Source organism: Choloepus didactylus, chromosome 15 (genome assembly GCF_015220235.1).
Source record: "Choloepus didactylus isolate mChoDid1 chromosome 15, mChoDid1.pri, whole genome shotgun sequence".
NCBI classification, from domain to species: domain Eukaryota; kingdom Metazoa; phylum Chordata; class Mammalia; order Pilosa; family Megalonychidae; genus Choloepus; species Choloepus didactylus.
The window spans coordinates 88,704,575-88,724,462 of record NC_051321.1 but is presented as its reverse complement, the minus strand read 5'-3'; the positions used below and the strand labels follow the sequence as shown (position 1 = coordinate 88,724,462).

Here is a 19,888-nt window from a genome sequence, read left to right as displayed (position 1 = left end):
TTCAATTTTTTTCCCCATTGTTTCTTTTATGCTTTCATTTTCCATTCTGTCATCTTCCAGGTCACTGATTCATTGTTCAACTTCCTCTAGTCTTGTACTATGAGTGTCCAGAATCTTTTTAATTTGGTCAGCAGTTTCTTTAATTTCCATAAGATCATCCATTTTTTTATTTAGTCTTGCAATGTCTTCTTTATGCTCTTCTAGGGTCTTCTTGATTTCCTTTGTCTCCCGTAGTATGGTCTCATTGTTCATCTTTAGTTCTTTGAGTAGCTGCTCTAGGTGTGTGTGTCTCTTCTGTTCTTTTGAGTTGGGTGCTTGGGCTTGGGTTATCCATATCGTCTGGTTTTTTCATATGCTTTATAATTTTCTGTTGTTTTTGGCCTCGTGGCATTTGCTGAACTTGATAGGGTTCTTTTAGGGTTTGTAGACCTATTGAAGTCCTTATCTCTAATTTATCAGATCTACAGCTTCGTGGAGTACACTTTCTCTAACTAACCAGCAGGTGGCATCCACGAGCCACCTGTTCTCCACAAGCCAGTTCTCCTCTGCTTAGCCTTTTTGGGGAGTGGGGGAGTGAGTCTTGTGGGGCCCAATTGGTGTACCAAGCTTGCGTGTGTAGTTGGTGTTGCCTGCCCTGTATGTGGGGCGTGTTTCTGGGCAGTTGGGGAGGGGGGGTGGCCCTAACAATCAAATCTCCCTGGTGATCCTAGAGTTTTAAAGCTGCTGCAATAGTCTAATCCTTCAGTTCAGTCCTGCCACAGTTTGTCTCTGCCACTGACCCACAAGTCCTTGGTATTGGCGTATGGCTCCTGAGACTTGCAAGTGGGCCCCTCTTCCAGGCTGTGCACCCCGGGTCCTCTGTTGAGGGATGACTGTGCTATGTCACAGGTGAGTGCCGTCCCCCCAGGGCAGTTCTAGGATGCTGGGCTGTGTAGGGAGGCTCCCAGTCTGCTCAAATGATGGCTGAGTGGGGCTTTGTTAATTCACACTGCTCCACCTTCCCAACTCTGGGACAATCAGCTGAGGTTACAGGGAAGGCTAATGTCCATGCCCAGTTTTGTGGTGTGTGCCTGTTATTTGAAGCACTTCCGTCACACTGGGTTGTCTCGGGCAGCTCTGGGCTATGGGGCTGGCGATGGGCAGGAGTGTTTCCTGTCCACCAGGATGGTGGCTGTGAGCAGACACCCCCCTTTTCTTGGGAAGTTGTGGTGTTTAGTGAATTTTCTCAGCCACTGGATTATTGCCTTTTGTCTCAGAGCTCTCTTAGTTCTGCTCTTGACTTGACGTGCCCAAATTGAAAGTCTTTGAAGCTTTCTGTATTGGGCTTCTTAGAGTAATTGTTTTAGAAAAAGAAAAAAGTATTAAAAAAAAAAAAAAAAAAAAAAGGGCCCTCCTCAGAGATCTAATGGGTTATTGAAATGCTAATAGACAAAGCAACCAGGGCCATTAAGGAAAGGTCCACAGGGCAGACAGATCAGCTTTTCTTCGGGATTTGCATATGCGCCTCAAGGCCTGAGCTCCGCCCTTCCCCTTTGTGTGTTCACCAGAACTCCAAAAATCCTCTGCTTTTATTTTGGAGTTTTTTGTGTTGTTTTTTTTTTTCTATGCCTGTCTCCTCTCTGCTGGGCTGGCTGCTCTCAGATTCTCTGGTGTCTGGTCTCAGTCTATCTATGGTTGGAGTTTGGATCAGTAAAATGAGTTTCTGATAAGGGCTGCCACTGCAGTTCTCCCTTCTCCTTCCCGGAGCTGACAGCCCCTCCTCCCACGGGCTGAGCCTGGCAGGGAGGGGCGCGGGTCCCCTGGCCGCAAAAACTTACAGATTTCGCTGATCTCAGCAGTTCGACATTTTCATGAGTGTTGTATGAAGTATGCCCAGAGTCAGATTGCTCTGTGGTGTCCAGTCCACGCAGTTCCTGGCTTTCTACCTACCTTCCTGGAGGAGTAACTAAAACATACAGCTCACCTGTCTGCCATCTTGCCCCGCCTCTAATTCATTTTTATTGAGATATATTCACATACCATGCAGTCACACAAAGCGTACATTCAGTTGTTCACAGTACCATTATATAGTTGTGCATTCATCACCAAAATTAATTTTTGAGCATTTTCATTACCACACACACAAAAATAATAAGAATAAAAATTACAGTGAAAAAGAACAATTAAAGTAAAAAAGAACACTGGGTGCCTCCCCCTCCCCCCCAATTTTTCTACTCATGCATCCGTACACTGGACAAAGGGGAGTGTGGTCCATATGGCTTTCGCAATCACATTGTCACCCCTCATGAGCTACATTTTTATACAATCGTCTTCAAGATTCATGGGTTCTGGGTTGTAGTTTGATAGTTTTAGGTATTTACTGCTAGCTAGTCCAATTCATTAGAACCTAAAAAGGGTTGGATGACTTGGATTTGACAGTGCATGTATTAGTTTCCTAGCTGCTAAAACAAATGCCATACATACAGTGAGTTGGTTTGACACTGGGAATTTATTGGCTCATGGTTTCAGAGGCTGGAAGGCAGGCTTCCTCCTGGGATCGGTATCTACTGGCTACGTGGAAATCTTTGGGGTTCTCTTCCTTTTCCATCCCATGGCAAGGTGGTATCTTCTTTCTCCTCTGGGTTCTGTTGACTTCCAGCTTCTGGCTGTTCCCTGCAGCTTCTCCTTCTGTGTCCAATTTCCTTTGCTTATAAGGACTTTAGGTATATTGGATTAAAGCTACCCTCATTTAGTTTGGGCACACCTGAACTAATAACACCTTCAAAGGTCTTATTTACAAATGGGTTCACAGGGAATGATGACAATGTTGATGAAAGTGATGATGATGATGGCCAGCATTTATTGAGCAATTGTGATGTTCCAGATACAGCTCTAAGCACATTAACTATATCAACTCATTTAATCTTCCTTTAAAAAACTATGAAGTGCAGGCACTATTAGGATTCCACTATAATAGTGCGTCCACTATTATGATTTTTCAGGTGAAGAAATTGAGCCCCAGAGAGGGTAGTTTGCTTGCCCAAGATATGCCTTCTTCTGAGCCTGGCATCAAAAACTTGCTGCCCTTGCTGCCACCTTACCAGCTGTGTGGGCTCTGGCAAATCACTTAATGTCTCTGGACCATGTTTTCTTCATCTATAAAATGGGATAAATACCCCCTATTCCCCAAGGGTGACATGAAGGTAAAGCCAGACCATTTATGTGAAGGCATTTTATAAACTTTAAACCCTACCCAGATGAGAAGTAAAAGTATTGTTATTGTGCCATTTTAAGAAGGGGACTTGTATGGCATGGGGTCAAAGGGTGGGGGTGAGAAGCTCTGCTGTTCATGGTAGTGGTCATGTGGCTGGGCAGGAAGAGAATAGACTAGCAAGCAGAGTGGGGCACATGTGCATGCCACGTGGTTGGGTTCACATGGCAAATGCAGTCTTGACCTGATCCCCACAGCCATGTCAGCTCCACTGGGCAAGGATTTTTGTCTGTTTTGCTCACTGCTCTGTCCTCAGTGCCTAGAAAAGTGCCTGGAACACTGTAGGCTTTCAGTAAATATGTGCTGAATTGAATCTGCAAATCCTTTCCCATTTGTTGAAGAAGACACTGGCTTCAAAGTCCAGCTTCTCCAATTTCCATTTGTGTAGTCTGGAGCAAATCATTGTATCTGCCTGAGTTTCAGTTTGCTGATCTTTCGTGAAGATGAGATGGGCTATGAATCTGAATCAGTCTTGGCTCCATCTTATAACCTGTGAAACCTTGGGTAAGCCTCTTAACCTCCATGTTATAGTCACCTGGTCATTGCCTTGATATGTTCTCTATGCATAGGAACGTCAAGCCAGGTTGCAAACAGGTGTCAACACCAACCTTTCCAAAAGCAGGCCTTCTTAGCAAACATGGGAAGGGCTGGGATATGCTTATACTGCAGCCCATTCTCAGCCTCTTTCTGCAGTTATTAGGTTGGAATCTACACCTCTTCAACAGTACTGTGATGGCTGTAGGCAAATCTGCTCTTAATCGTACAGCTCATTGTCGACTGCTAGCTCTGCCACATGAATATGACATTTCTCTACCACACTGCTTTTTGGACTTCTCATTGTCTTTAGCTCTGTCCTCCAACTTGCCTTCTATTCTCCCCTTTTAAATCTGTCTTCCCAGCTGTCCTCTGCACTGCCAAGTACTTCTTGTTGATGACAGTGGCCACCTGGAGTGCTGCCCAAGGAATATTCTGAAGCTACATCGAGACCTAGGAGGAAAGAATGAGGAGGTTGATTAATAATGTCTGCCACAGACAAGGGGGCATAGGGTGGCAGCCTCAAAGCAACTTATTTGCCACCTCTGACTAATGGCTTGGCCACCAAGGCCAATCTCTATTGTCAGTGCATAGGGAAGGGGGAAAGGTGGATGAATGGATAGTCCCTAACTCTGGTGGCACAAGCAACATACACATTGACTCTAGACTGGGAAAGGCTCTCCTTCCTACCAGAAATGATGTTCAAGTCTTTCTTTTTCACTCATATCCCTTATGGCTTAATACCTAGATCTTTGCTTCTCAACACTTTCACACCAACTAGTTTCCCAGTCAGGTCCAGAAACCAATTCTGGCTATTCTAACAGAGAAAGAAGGAGAGGGGAAGGGATGGAGACAGAGAGATAAGAAAAAAAAGAGAGAAAGAAAATCAATATATTGATAGGAATGTGGAAGAACTAGGTTTAGAATATGGCCAGAGATCAAAGGAGTTCTAGGCCAGGCCTGTGAGAACCCAGCCAAGGTCAGGCCTCAGGACAGACTGGTAGGGGTTCTGGTTCTGGAACTCCCACCTTTGGGCACATGCAGCCCCTACTGATCTCTGTCTCTTGCGTCTTTGCATCATTCCCAGCAGCTTCAAAGCCCTGAATGGAAGCATGTGATTGGCTGAGTTCAGGCCACATGCTTGTGCTCTAGTTGCCAGCAAGCGGGAAAAGAAAAGGGGAATTAGTCAGTTATTGCCTCAATATTGCTGCATAACAAAGTACAAGAAGCATTTAATCTGAGAATTTCTTAGCTCATGTGCCTGAAAAACTCAGAGGTAGATCCAGCTTCAGGCTTTGCTTCAGCAGCTGGCTTCTCTCCATCTCAACTCTGCTCCTCTTTCTGTTGTTTCGATTCTCAAGCAGGGTATCTGACTGTGGTTGCCTGCCCACATTCTCTTAGGCTGAATTCCAGCCAGAAGGAGGGCATGCTTTTTTCTCAGTAGTCCCACTTAGTCCCAGGATTGTGTTCCGTTGACTCTGGTTTGGTCACATGCCCTCTCCTGAACCAATCAGGATGGCCAGCTGTCTGATTGGCTAGGCCTGAGTCACATGACTGCACCGGGTTTGAAGGCAGCGTCCATCCCACTGGAACTACATACAGTGAGTGAGAGGATGTGGTTTCCCAAAAGAAGGTCAGGTACCCTTGCCAGAAGAAGAAGGAATGGTCTGTGGCAGGAAAAGCCAAACAATGCCCATCACAGAGAGGAAAAATAACCTGGCTTCTGCCCTAGCGGAGCAGTCAGCCCAGTCAGTGAGACTGACATTAATCAAATAATCATAGCAGTAAGTGAATAAATCCAGCCCAGGTAAGTGTCACACAGGACCTTTGCTGCCAGATTCAGAAGTCCATCTGCCGGGTGGTACAACCCTTCTGTCATGAAGGGCAGCAGTAAGGATAAGAATGTGGCATGTCAGCTTGGAGCAGACAGTTGTGGGCATGGGGCATTGCCTCTTGTGCATAAATATCTCTGGAACCAAGAAGCTCATCCAGTGAAACCCTTGTCTCAGCAGTTAGCTGCAGTTAAATTTCATTTGGAGTTGTAAAAGAATGAAGGCATTTGAACCCATTCATCACAATCTCTGTGGCTTTAGGATGCTTTGAGAAACTGTTGAGAATGAAAAGCTTAATAATTCTAACCTCCTTAATGATATCATCTGGAGAGAGTATGGCAATAAGAAAGGAAAGTCACAAAACTGAATGAGAATGAGCTAAGCGGTAATGGAGGAGTTGTCGGCCGCTGAGGCGTAGCTGCAGTGAAAGCTTGAAGAAATATGCGTGGCAGATAAATTGAGACCCATAAAAAGTAAAATGTCGTGTCTGGCCTGCCTGCATTTCTTTCTTTTCAGGAAGAAGCCCTATCAGGGAAATAAAAAGAGCTCATTTGGTTACTCAGGTTCAATACTAAGCTAATGATTTTGGGAAATGGTTTGGAGGTGGAGGTGGGGCTGGAACCCAAGCCCGAGCTGGCTTTGAGGATTTGCGAACCTGTGGATTTATGGGTCCCTTAGTGCAGAGTGTCTTTTGAAAGAGTCCTTAAAGTGCCTTGCCTTTCCCAGGGCTGCCGCTGATTAGCGCTGATGGAATGAACACTTTGACAGTGAACATAAAGTTGTTGGTGGTGCTTGAGGGATCCGTCAGGAATCTAGGGTGATGATCGGGGCGATGTGTCAGGAAGAATGCACAGGGGCTTGTGCTCAGGGTGTAGGAACAGGTTGGGACTGGGAGCTGTTGGTCCCACCTCAATATTAATGTGCAGGTTTGGGGAGAGTGGAAGCCAACCTGGACTTCTTTGCTCAGCTGGAGTACATCTTCCCTTCTGCCCAGAAAGGCTCTCTCCTTTCCATTGTTGTTTGGCAGGGACTTCTCACAGAGCTATCCTGGATCTCCTCTAGAGAACTTCTTTAAAACTCTGTTCCAAACTCCAAGTATTGCTCTGAATGTAGAGGGACTTTCTAGAATGTAAAAACCCCTTTTCATCTCTCTGCCAAGACTGGCTTGTAAGAAGACTAGAGACTCTAGCTCTGTGAGTCTCAAACCTGGCCACATATTCAGACATTACTAATGCATGTGAAAGGCTCTTTGGAAGTGGGATCTGGAGAACCACTGTTGAGGGGACTTGAGTCAGCATCTAGATTTAAAGCTCATTAGTGACCTTTTTGTTCTAGGCGATAATGTCCCCATCTGCACAGAAGGGCATGACTGATTTTGATACATGTCGTAGCATCAGTATGTGGGAAGCTACAGAGAAACATATTAAAATATTTTAAATATTAAATATTGAATATATACAACACAAGTACATACATATGTGAAAGGTATAAAGAAAGCTTAACAAGTGGAAACATCATCAGTTCTTGGAAGCCCGTGTGCTTCTCACCATCCCAGCCCTCTCCCTTCATCCAGATATGATCCTTATCCTGAATATTTTGTCCATCATTTCTTTGATTTAATATGCATGTGCGTGTGTACTCTCCAAGCAATATGATGTTTAGCTTTGCAATATTTCCAACTCAGTCTAAATGTAATCATAGTGTATGTATTCTTCAGGTATTTGCTTTTTTGACTCTGCATTGAAATTTTTTTCTCATTCCATTTTTCTTCTTCTATACTTTTGAGGTTATACCACTCTCAATGCTTGTCTTTTAGTGGCTAATTTAGATAATTTAGCATGCATACTTAACATGCTCTAAAGTTAATATAAATACAAATATATATCTTTACCCTCTTTCTGAACGAACAGAAGTTTTTGCTCCAATTACCCTCATCCCAAATGATGTGATGTTGTCCAGTTTTACGGTTCTATCTTTTTAAAGCCATCAAATTAACTACTACTATTATTTTATAAGTCAATATTTGTTTAGTGTGATCTAAACAAATCTGTTTGTAGCAATTTATAGATTTTATCTTTGTTTAACATTCCTTCTAGCATCTCATATTCTCCATCCAAGATAGTTTTCTTCTTCTTTAAATATATCCTTTAAAATTTCCTTTAGTAGTCAACTCCCTCAATTTTTTTCTGAAAATGACTATTTTAGTCTTATCCTTGAAAGATGGTTTCATTGAACACAGTTGTTTTTCTCTGAGCACACTGAAAATTTTATTCCATTGCCCTTTGGATTCTATTGTTGGAACTGACAAGTCAGCCATCAGTCTAATTTTTTATTCTTGTAGGTTTTTTTGTTTTGCTAAAGCTGCCAGAATGCAATATATCAGAAATCGGTTAGCTTTTACAATGGGAATTTATTTGCTTACAAATTTACAGTTCTAAAGCCATGAACATTTCCAAATGAAGGCATCAACAGGCTGGTAATTCTCTGAAGAAAGGCCTCTGGCATCTGGGATACCTCTGTCACATTGGAAGGCACATGGCCAGGTTCTGCTGGTCCTTCCTTCCTGGGTTTCATTGCTTTCAGCTTCTGGCTTCAGTGGCTCCCTCTCTCAGCTCCTCTGGGGGCTTTTTCTCTATAGGCTTCTGGGCTTTTTCTGTCTTTTATACTTTCATAAGATGTGGTGGCCAACATCTCAAATTGGAATAACCTAACCCAAAGGTCCCACTCACAACAGGTCTGCACCCACAGGAATGGATTAAAAGAACATGGCCTTTTCTGGGATGCATAACAGCTTCAAACCAGTACATAGGTAATCTGCCTCTTCCTTCCAGTTGCTAAAATGGGACATTGTGTAGCTTTGTGGAGTTTCACTGTTATGTGTCTTTGGTTAATTCTTAACCATTCACTCTTTAAGTATTGCCTCCTCCCCATTCTTTTCGCTTCTCTTCTCTTCTTTGGAGCTCAGAGTATATGTTTTTAGACCTTTTCACTTCATTCTCCATGTGACTTAAACTTCTGAGATTTAGATTAGCTTCTCTCATGTTACATTTATATAAATGTCTTATGGATGTTTCATTCTTATTCTTCACTCTGACTCTTCATTCATATTATCCCCTCTTCTCACTCTATACCTCGTTAACACTCCTTACTGCTCACATAGAATCTACCCTGCCCTTAAGGCCCACTTCACTTTCCCATTCACTGCCTCACTGCTTCAGCTACCCTCTACCCTCTGCTATGCCATTGACAGTGAATGATCCCACTGAATATATGGTGTATGTGTATGTGTAAAGGGACAATGTGGTACAATTCATCTCTCCCCCAATGTAACGGGCGATAACAAGACTCAACATTTCCACAGCTATTTTCTCTTCCTTTATAAAATGATTTTAAGTTCTTTATCAATTTGAAAGTCATCATACACCTGTAATGTAGATGGGTTAAGATTATCATTTAAATGTCAAAAGAACATTAAAGTAGTTGAAGGCTTGGCTGAAGATGACATAGCCAGGTAAGGGTGGAGTTGAGGCATCAATCAAGGTCTTCTGACTCCCTCACTCTTCTTCCTGCCACCCTCTGTCCCCTAACACCTTTTAGCGCCTGGTCTACCAAACACATCACCTGTCACACACTACCCAGATGTGGGCAGCTCCCTAACGGCCTTTCTGGGAATTGCCAGATCTGATTCCCAAACACTGTGTAGGACCTGAGGACATTAGAAAATTTTGTTCTTTGAGTTGAATGACTCTTAATTAGATACTCCTATTATGAAACTACTTGCCTCAGCGTCCACAGGTTAACAGAGGAAGCCTTTTTCCTTCTTAAGGGGAAATACAGTTTTCAGTGCTTGTTTATGGGTTCCAAAGAGATAACTGAGGCAGTAATCATAAGTCATTCTTGTCTAGTCATTAAATCAGGATGCTTAAGTCTCTCCACAGGGCACTGCTTGTTTGCTTGTATTTGTAATCAATAGATGCTATAATTCCAGCTCATTACAGATTCCTTGCTTATCCAATTAATCCAAATTAGTGTGGCTTAATTTGAAGGAAAGTGTGCTAAACTGAGGTCTCAGGAGAAACTCTGCCTCCAAACTCACAGCAGTTTGCTCTGGACCAAGATGCCCCCTCTATGGCCTGAGGCAGGTGGCCGGACAGCCCCTGAGGCCCTTCCCTTCTCCAGCACCCTTGAAGGCATGTGGATTGATGAGCAGGTGTGGGACAGAGACCAGGGGGTGAAGGTGGCAGGGGAAGAGTTTGCAGAACCTGCTGAGTTTTCCTGTCTTCCCTTTTTTTCAACCCAGGAATTATTAGCCGAGAAGATGCAGAAGATCTCCTCGAGAACATGACTGAGGGAGCATTTCTTGTCCGGGTCAGTGATAAAATCTGGGGTTACACCCTCTCCTACCGCCTGCAGAAGGGGTTCAAGCACTTTCTTGTGGATGCCTCGGGGGATTTTTACAGCTTCCTGGGAGTGGACCCCAATCGCCATGCAACGCTCACAGATCTCATTGATTTCCACAAGGTATCCCTCTTGGGGGTACTGCTTGGGGGGTGTTTCTGGGAGAAATTTGAGCTAAAGAGAGAGCAAGGTAGGCAGAGCAAGGCTGGAGGCCTTCTAATACAGGGGGATAGAGAGTGAGCAGGCAGTGCCAGAAAGGCCACAGAGATATAGAACATCAGGGCCAAAGATCCCAGAGGTTGTATAGATTAAGCTCTGGGTCCCACTGTTCTCTCTGGTTCAGTCTCTCAGCTAACCAGCTCTGCTAACCCCAGTCCCCAGGCCTCATCTCACCTTAGGGGCTGGTTGCTTGGCCCCCTGTCCAAGCTCATGTCTCACCCTGAATTCATTCTCAGGAATGCCCCCTTGACATTCTGGCCAAACCTCTGGCAACTCATAGAAGTATTGTGGGAAACCCCACAATTAGGAAGCTTTTCTAGTAGTGGCACTATTATTGCTTTTGTTCGAGCACCAGCTTCAACACTTAATTTGCAGGTGACCTTGAGCAGCTTCTGTTTCTTAACCATGCAACTGGATATAAAAAATACATAGCTTGTAGCCCCATGGACATTAAATGAGGTAATGTACATGACTGTGCTCTAGAACTGTAAAATGGTTAGGAAAGGTTTTTGTCTCCTAGCATTCTTTTTGTTATCCCTACCCCCCTACCCTGGACCCCACATTGGGAAAGATACTGTTTTCCATGTATATAATAAGAAGCAACTTCAGTGTAAATGTGGCTACACTCCCAGTAGTAACTGGGAGAAAGCCAGAAGTGGAACTCAGTGACCTGGGAGGACAAGGCCCCTGAGATTCCAGGGGTCCAACATCTCCTGGTCCCCAAGCTTTGCAGGTATAGAAAGGTTCTAAGAATCATTTGTCTCATGAGGCTTTTGCTATCATAGGGACTCGTGGGTTTGTATCCTTTTCCCTTCATGGATGTCCCCAGGGATCCAGGGAATAGCTCTTAATCTGACTTTATAAGCGAAGCATGATAGAAAATCACCCCTTTATTAATACTTGGATGCTGGGTTTCGAGTACAGCCTTCAAAATGGGATTAACCTGGATCTAGGCAGATTCCTACTTGTATTGGGTAGAGCCTTTTAATAACCAGAAGGAAGAAAGGGAAAGAAGGTGTGCTATTGGCACTTCTCTGTGCAAAGCCCTAAGCCAGTTGCTCTACATCCATGATCTCATTCGATCTTCATGACTGCTCTGGAGGGAGGCATATTAGCCCCGTTTCACAGATCAGGAAAGCAAGGCTAAGGAGCCTGAGTAATTTGTCTAACTTATCATGACTGGTACTAGCTAGGATTGGGAGTTAAGCTTTGGGATGTTTGCCTCTAAAGCTTTTGTTTTTTCCTCTACACCACATTGTTTGCTCTTCCTGTCCAATTTAAGTTGTTTTGAGCAGTGATGAGCTCATTGTCCCTGGAAGTGTGCAAGCAAAGCTTTAATGTCCATCTCTCAGGGATGCTGTGGACAGGATTTCTGCACAGAATGTTCAGACCAGATGTCTTTGAAGGTGTCCAAGTCTAAGCTTTTCCAATGGCTAACTCAGTTTGTAATACTCTTAGTTATCATCTAAACCCATATGGAGACCTGGTGGCCAGCTTTTATAAATTAAAACTTTAATTACACAATTAATGATTCATTCTAAGTAAAATGAAATACAATACAGAGTGAATGCCTCCTTTACCTCATCTCCCTAATTCTATCCCTAACTTTGTATGATAAGTTTGCCATGTACTTATCTGAGTATTTTCCAGGGCATTAATACAGTAATTAATGTATGTAAGGAAATACAGAGTTTTGGTATTTTTTGCATAAATAGGATAATTCTTTACATACAGCTTAGCAAACAGATTTTAAAAATACTTAATAAATCATAGAATGCATTTAAGAAAAACACAATCCTTGGAATCAGGCTGCCAAGTTTTAAATTCCAACTTCATTATTGTGTGAGGCTTTGGGCAACTACTCAAACTTTTCATGCCGTAGTTTCCTCCTCCATAAGGTAGCACTCACCTTGTAGGGTCACTGTGAGACTTAAATCAGATATCACTGTATAAGATGCTGAAACAAGATACCTGACACCTGTAAGTTATCAGGAAATGCTGGCTATTGTTAAAATATGTCTAGGAGATCTTTCCATGTCAATATAGGTATGCTACCTTTGTAAATACTCCATTGTATTTCGTGGTGTGGATGTATATTACAGTTTAGTTAACTATTCTCCTTTTGATGGCCACTACATAGCTTCCAGCCTTTTGTGACCACAAGTAGATCTGCAGGGACCTCTTGTATATGTCACTTTGTGTACATGTGCCAGTAGGATGGATCTGTAGAACTGGAATTGCTGGATAGAAGAGTATCCACATTTTAATTTGGAAAGATCTGCTGAGTTTTTCTTCAAAATGTGGTGCCAATTCTCACTCCTGCTTAAGCTGTAGGAGGCTGTCTCCTCATACTGCTGCTAACACTGGGGATTATCAGTCACTTAATTTTTTTCCCACCAGGTGGGCAGACACTGTGTCTCACTGTTGTTTAACTTGCATATCTCTGATTACCACTGAGGCTGAGGATCTTCACATATGTTTAATGGTCACCCAGATTTATTCTGTGAATTGTCTGTTCATATCCTTTTCCATTTTTCCTATTTAGATGTTTCTTTCTTATGGATGTGTCAATTCATCCAGCTACTGAATTGCTCTTTAGTTATGTCCATCCTGTTATTCGGTTCTGTTATTGAGATTTTTCTTTTTAATTTAAATGGTCATGCTTTTCATTTCTAGTTTCTTTAATAGGTTCTTTTTCTGTAATAGCTGTTTCTTGTTTCATGGATGGCTAATCTTGTTCCACTGAGGAGATTAAGACACACCTCTTAAAGGCTTTTTCTGTTTGTTTTATAAACATTAGATATTTTCTTAGGTGTCAGTTCTACTGCTGAGTTTGGCATCTTTCTTTTAAGATTATGGTTTCCCTTAAACATTTATAAATTTTGGGTTACGAAGTCATATTTGAACTTTATATTTCCTGTTTATACATCAGTGGACAGTTTCTTTATCCCATACCCAGACCTTTCAGGCTGTAGGGGTCCAAGTTGGCATCTTGTGGGCATGGGAGCATCTTGAACTTTTCAGGTCATTTCGTCCTCCCAAATAACTGCATGTCACTCCCACACTTCCTGATCTACCTGTAGCCAACACCTCTTCTGCCTGGGGTACCCCAGCCTGTCCCATTGATGCTTTCTTCAGCCCCTAGCTCACGTCTCCTCAGACAATCTCATCTTGGATGCCTTTTGTTTTTCAAGTATTCTTCAACATATTTGCTTTGTTGAAAGCCTTCCTTCTTATTTTCCAGTACCTTTCTGGATTATTTGTTGTTTTTTTTTAAGGAAATTTGATTGAGATATAGTGACATACCAGATAATCATCCAAAGTGTACGATCAATGGTTCATGTTATCATCGTATAGTTGTGTATTTCACCACAATCAATTTTTGAACATTTTCATTGCTCCAAGAAAAAAGAATAAAAATAAAAAAGAACACCCAAAACATCCCATACCCCTTCCCCCCACTATTATTTATTTATTTTTTGTCTTTATTTTCTTATTAATCTCTCCATACACTGGATAAAGGGAGTGCCATTCACAAGGTTTTCACAATTACACGGCCATACCATAAAAGCTATATAGTTATACAATCATCTTCAAGAATCAAGGCTACTGGATTGCAGTTCAACAGTTTTTAGGTATTTCCTTCTAACTATTCTAATACACTAAAAACTAAAAAGGGATATCTATGTAATGCATAAGAATAACCTCCAGAATGACCTCTCAAGTCCATTTGAAATCTCTCAGCCTCTGAAACTTTATTTTATTTCATTTCTCTTCCCCTTTTGGTCCAAGAAGGCTTTCTCAATCCTACAATACCAGGGCCAGGCTCATCCCTGGAGTCGTGACCCATGTTGCTAGGGAGATTTATACCCTTGAGAGTCATGTCCCCCATAGTGGGGAGGATTTATTTTTTTTTTTTCAGGTGACCCCCCCTCCCTGTTTTCATTTTATTGAGGTATAATTGCATATTGATAACTACACAGATCTTAAAAGTACAATTTTGACAAGTACACCCATATCAAGATATAAAATATTTCTTTTTCCACATAAAATTTACTCTTATTCTTTTTCTACTATTTGCTCCACCACCACCACACCAAGAGGTTACCAGTATTCTGATTTCTATTATCAAAGATTTGCTTGTCTATTCTAGAATTTCATCTAAATAGAATATATAATATTATATACAATATATACTTTTCCATATCTAGTTTCTTGCTCATCATATATGCATATTTTAAAAATCTGTTTTTTTCAGGTATAATATACATGTAATTATATGCATCTGTTTTAAGTAAACAATTTGAGTTTTAATAAATGTACACACCTGTGTGATCACCACCACAATATAGAGCGCTTGTCACCCCAGAAATGTTCCCTTGTGCTTCTTTTCAGTTAATCCTTTTCCCCATTCCTAGTCCCATGCAACCACAGATCTGCTTCCTGTCACTATAGATTACCTAATTCATCTTTTCTGGAATTTTATGTAAACGTAGTAATATGGTAGGTACACTTTTGTATCTGGCTTCTTTCAGTCAAGGTAATATTTTTGAGACTCATCCATAGTGTTGCATGTATTAGTTTGTTCCGTGTTATTGCAGGAATAGTGTTCCTTATATGAATATACTACAATGTATTTATCCATTCTTTTTTGATAGACATTTCGGTTGTTTCCAATATCTATTTTGAATTAGGCTGCTGTGAACATTCTTGTGCACATGTGTGGACAAGTGTTCTCATTTCTCTTGGGTCTTGCTCTATTAAGTAGGTGCATGTTTAATGTTGTGAGAAATTGCCAAACTGTCCAAAGTGGTTGTTCCATTTTATACTCCCACCAGCAATATATGAGACTCCAATTATACCACATCCTCATCAACACCTAACATTGTCAGGCTTTTTAATTTTAGCCATTCTATCGGGTTTAGAGTGGTATCTCATTGTGGGTTTCTGGTTGTTTTTAATCAATTAATTTAATGTTAAAATTAATTTTAACCTTTATGAAGTATAATTTATGTACAATTAACTGAATCAATTTAAAGTGTATGTTAATGAGCCTTGAAAATTTTATATACCTGTGAAACCACCACCACAATCACTACACTGAATTGTTTTCATCACCCCAAAAAGAGCCTCATGCACTTTCACAGCCCATTTCTCCCTCTGCCCCCAGCCCTAGACAAACACTTATCTCTTTTTATTATAGTGATTTGCATTTTCTAGAATTTTGTATTAATGAACTCAATATAGTATTTACTCTTTTGTGTCTGGCTTCTTTCACTCAGCATGATGATTTCTGAGATTTATTCATGTTCATTCCTTATTTTTGCTGAGAGGGATTCCATTGTATGATGTGCCACATTTTGTCTATCACTTGGAAATGGTCATTTGGGTTGTTTCCAATATGAAGCCATTTGTGAATAACGCTTTTATGAAAGTTCATATATGAGTCTTTGTGTGGATATAGATTTTCATTTTTCTTGGGTAAATATCCAGAAATGGAATGGCTGAGTTGTATGGGAAGTGTACTTTTAATTTTGGCAGTTTTAAAAAATAGTTATCCAAAGTAGTTGTACCGTTTTACATTTCCACCAGCACAATATGAGATTTCTAGTTGCTTCACATCTTAGTCAACAGTTGGTATTAGTGTTTGTAATCTGTTTTAATGGGCATGTAGTGGCATCTCACAGTAGTTTTAATTTTAAGTTCTGTGATGTCTAATGATATTGAGCATTTTTTCACATGCTTATTGGTCATTGTCTGTCTTCCTTAAAAAAATATTTTGCCCAATTTTGTTTGGATGATCTCTATTCTTATTGAGCTGTGAGAATTCTTTATATATTCTGGATACAAAGACTTAGTAAAATATATGTTTTGCAAATATATTATCCCAGTCTGTTGGCTTGCCTTTCCATTTTTTAATGGTGTTTTTTGAAGAGGAGATGTTTGATGAAGTCAAGTTTATCAATTTTTAAAATTGATAGTTTGACTTATAAATCAATTGTATAAGGGGAAGTTTATTTAACTGATTTATTTCTGTGTTTTTATGCCATTACCACACCGTTTTAATTACTGTAGTTTTATACTAAGTTTTGAAATCAGGTAGTGTATAGGTCTTCAGCTTTATTCTTCTTTTTCAAGATTGTTTTATCAATCCTAGGTGCTTTGAATTTTTAATAAATGTTAGATCAGCTTGTCAATTTCCATAAAATCCTCCTGGAATTTTGATGGTGATTGTCTTGAATTTATAAATTGATTTGGAGAAAATTGACATCTTAATAATTAGGTTGATAATCCAAGAACATGGTATGTCTATTTAGGTCTTTAATTTCTTTTAGCAATGTTTTGTAGTTTTTTGGTGTAGAGGTTTTGTAAATTTTTAACTTTAAGTATTTCAATTTTAATGCTACTTTAAATGGTATTTTAAAATTTTTATTTTCCATTTGTTTGTTTCTAGTATACAGAAACAGTTGACTTTTTCCTTTGCCTATATATCTGACAATGTGCCAGTTTATGTAATCTCTCTCTTTTTTTAAAGATTCCTTAGAATTTTTTAATGTAAACAGCTATATAGTCTGCAAATAAAAGCAGTTTTATTTCTTCCTTTCTAATCTTTGTCTTTTTATTTATTTTTTCCTTCCTAATTGCACCAGCTTAGACCTTTAGCACAATATTGATTGAATGAAAGTGTTAAGTTTGAGCATCTTTACCTTGTTCCTGCTCTTAGGGGGAAATCATTCACTGTTGCACCATTAAGTATGATGTTACCTATAGTGTTTTCATAGATGCCTTTTATACCTGCAAATTTTATCATGAGTGGTTGTTGAATTTTGTCAAGTACTTTTTTGTGTCTATTGAGATGATCATATAGTTTTTCTCCTTTATTTTGTGAACTCAGTGAATTATAGTTGCTTGATTTTTCCATTGTTAAACCAACCTTGATTTCTAGGATAAACACTATTTGGTAGTGACTTATTAGTCTTTCTATACATTGTTAAATTCAGTTTGCTAACCTTTTTAAAGGATTTTTATGTCTGCAGTCCTAAGACTTTAGTGTGTAGTTTACTTGTAATGTCTGCCTGTTGTTTTTTGATGCAATTTTATTGAGATATATTGACATACCAGATAATCATCCAAAATGTACAATCAGTGGTTCATGGTATCATCATATAGTTGTGCATTCATCACCACAATCAATTTTTGAACATTTTCATTACTCCAAAAAAAAAAAAAATAAGAATAAAAATTAAAAAGAATACCCAAAACATCCCAAACCCCTTATACCACCCCCCAACCATTATTTATTTATTTTTTGTCTTTATTTTCTTACTCATCTGTCCATATACTTGATAAAGGGAGTGTCAGTTGCAAGGTTTTCACAATTACAGAGTCACACTGTAAAAGCTATATAACTACACAGTCATCTTCAAGAATCAAGTCTACTGGGTTGCAGTTCAACAGTTTCAGGTATTTCCTTCTAGGTATTCTAATACACCAAAAACTAAAAGGGATATCTATATAATGCATAAGAATCAGCTCTAGAATGACCTCTTGATTCCATCTGAGATCTCTTAGCCTCTGAAACTTTATTTTGTTTCATTTCTCTTCCCCCTTTTGGTCAAGAAAACTTTTACAATCCCATAATGTCAGGTCCAGACTCATCCTTGGGAGTCATGTCCCACATTGCCAGGGAGACTTACACCCCTGGGAGTCATGTCCCACATAAGGGGGAGGATTTATTTGTTTTTTGAAAAAAAGATTTTTTTCAGTCATGTCTAGAAATTTGGGCAAGGGGGAGGCAGATGCATGTTTTCTGGCTTTCTATCTTGGTGGGTGTTTATTTTCACTTCTTGATTATAAGCAAATTTTCCTCTTTTTTTCCCATTTAGGAGGAAATTATCACCGTTTCAGGGGGAGAGTTGCTGCAGGAACCCTGTGGACAGAGGGACAGCCCACCAGACTACCATCTGTTGTTTGAATGATATTTTTCTCCTTATCAATTGGACTTCTTTGGGCATCCTTTTTTTTTTAAATACATTTTTTATTGTGAAATTTAACATATATACAGAACTGTGATAACTTTCAAAGTATGTTTTAACAAGGAGTTAGAGAGCAAATTTCAAAGAATATTATGGGTTACAGTTCCACAATTTCAGTTATTTTCTTATTGTGATATATAACATATATACAGAAAAGAGATAACTTTCAAAGTATGATTTAACAAGTGGTTATACAGGTAATTTCAAAAAATGTTATGGGATACATTTCCTCTGTTTCAGTTCTTTCTTAATTGTGAAATATAAGATATGTACAGAAAGGTGATAACTTCCAAAGTACAATTTAATGAGTAGCTATAGAGCAAATTTCAAAGAAATTTATGGGTTACAGTTCTACCTTTTCAGTTAATTCCTTCTAGCTATTCTAATACCCTAGCATCTAAAAAAAATATTTATAGAAAGATTCAGTATTCGTAATCCTTTGTTAAATCCTGGCTTGTCTGTTGCTACCCCTTCCTCTTGTTTAATCACTTGCTCGATCTTCAGGGGTGTCTAGGCAGTGACCACCCTAACTTGTTCATATTGAAAAGGGGTGTCAACATTATGGGGAAAGGGGCTGTGTAAGTTGATGTTCTTAAAGAGGCAGTTGCCTCTGGGTATAAGGACTTGACTGGTTTAGGAACACTCTGGTGGATTTAAGTTTCTGAAAAATATACTTATTGAGAAAAACTTTTATGGAGTCTCAGATACAGACCTAGGTATTTCAGGACTATTGTTGGTATACTGTGGCCATTTGGGAGCTTGCATAAGCTGAAGCTTGCGTAAGAGTAACCTCCAGGATAGCCTCTAGACTCTATCTGAAATCTCTTAGCCACAGTAACCTTATTTTGTTAACTTTCACTTCCGTCTTTTGGTCAAGAAGGCATTTTCAATCCCTTGATGCCAGGGCCAAGCTCATTCCTGGGAGTTGTGTCCCACATCACCAAAGAGAGTCACTCCACTGGGAGTCATGTTCCACATACGGGGTAGGTTAATGATTTTATTTGCTGGGTTGGGTTTAGAGAGAGAAAGGCCACATCTGAGCAATAAAAGAGGATCCCTGGAGGTGCCTCTTAGGCATATTCATAGGAAGGCTTAGCCTGCCTTTTATAGCCATAATTTTCACAAGAGCAAGCTTCAAGATCAAGGGCTTGACTTACTAAGTAGGGGGTTCCTAATTTCACATAGCATATATTCTCTCAAAGATAAACAATCAGTATCCCACATTAATTTCACTTAGTTGTACAGTCGTCATCACTCTCAGTTTTAAACAATTATCAAAACACAAAACATTCCAAAGCTTTTATCAGCCCCTAATTATTCATCCCTAGTATTAGCGTAGCACTGGTAAGGTATTCCTGTTAAATATTGTCTATAATAGTAATAGGTAGTTTTTCCATATACCACTCTGTTGTTAACTCTTTGTACCAGTGTCATACTTTAGAATTATATCATGTAAACACTTATTTATATTTGTTGTGCTAATCTGTGGGATACATGCCTTTAAATAGCCACTTTCGATCATGTTTGCTTTCAAAGCAGCCCTGATACTTATAATCCCATTAGCGAACATTCATCACCCCTGTCCGTTCCCATACCTTTAAGTTCACCCTCATTATCAT

General features: G+C 40.0%; 1 protein-coding gene across 1 annotated transcript in view; it reads left to right on the top strand.

Annotated features, from left to right (window-relative positions):
• LOC119509983 overlaps window positions 1-18,357 on the top strand; it is a 72,867-nt gene extending 54,510 nt beyond the window's left edge. The window contains exons 2-3 of the mRNA XM_037803928.1: window positions 9,917-10,137; window positions 18,120-18,357. Coding sequence (XP_037659856.1) covers window positions 9,917-10,137; window positions 18,120-18,212 — 314 coding nt within the window. The 3' untranslated portion in view covers window positions 18,213-18,357. The remainder of the gene's footprint in view (window positions 1-9,916; window positions 10,138-18,119) is intronic.
• Window positions 18,358-19,888: the final 1,531 nt, after the last annotated feature.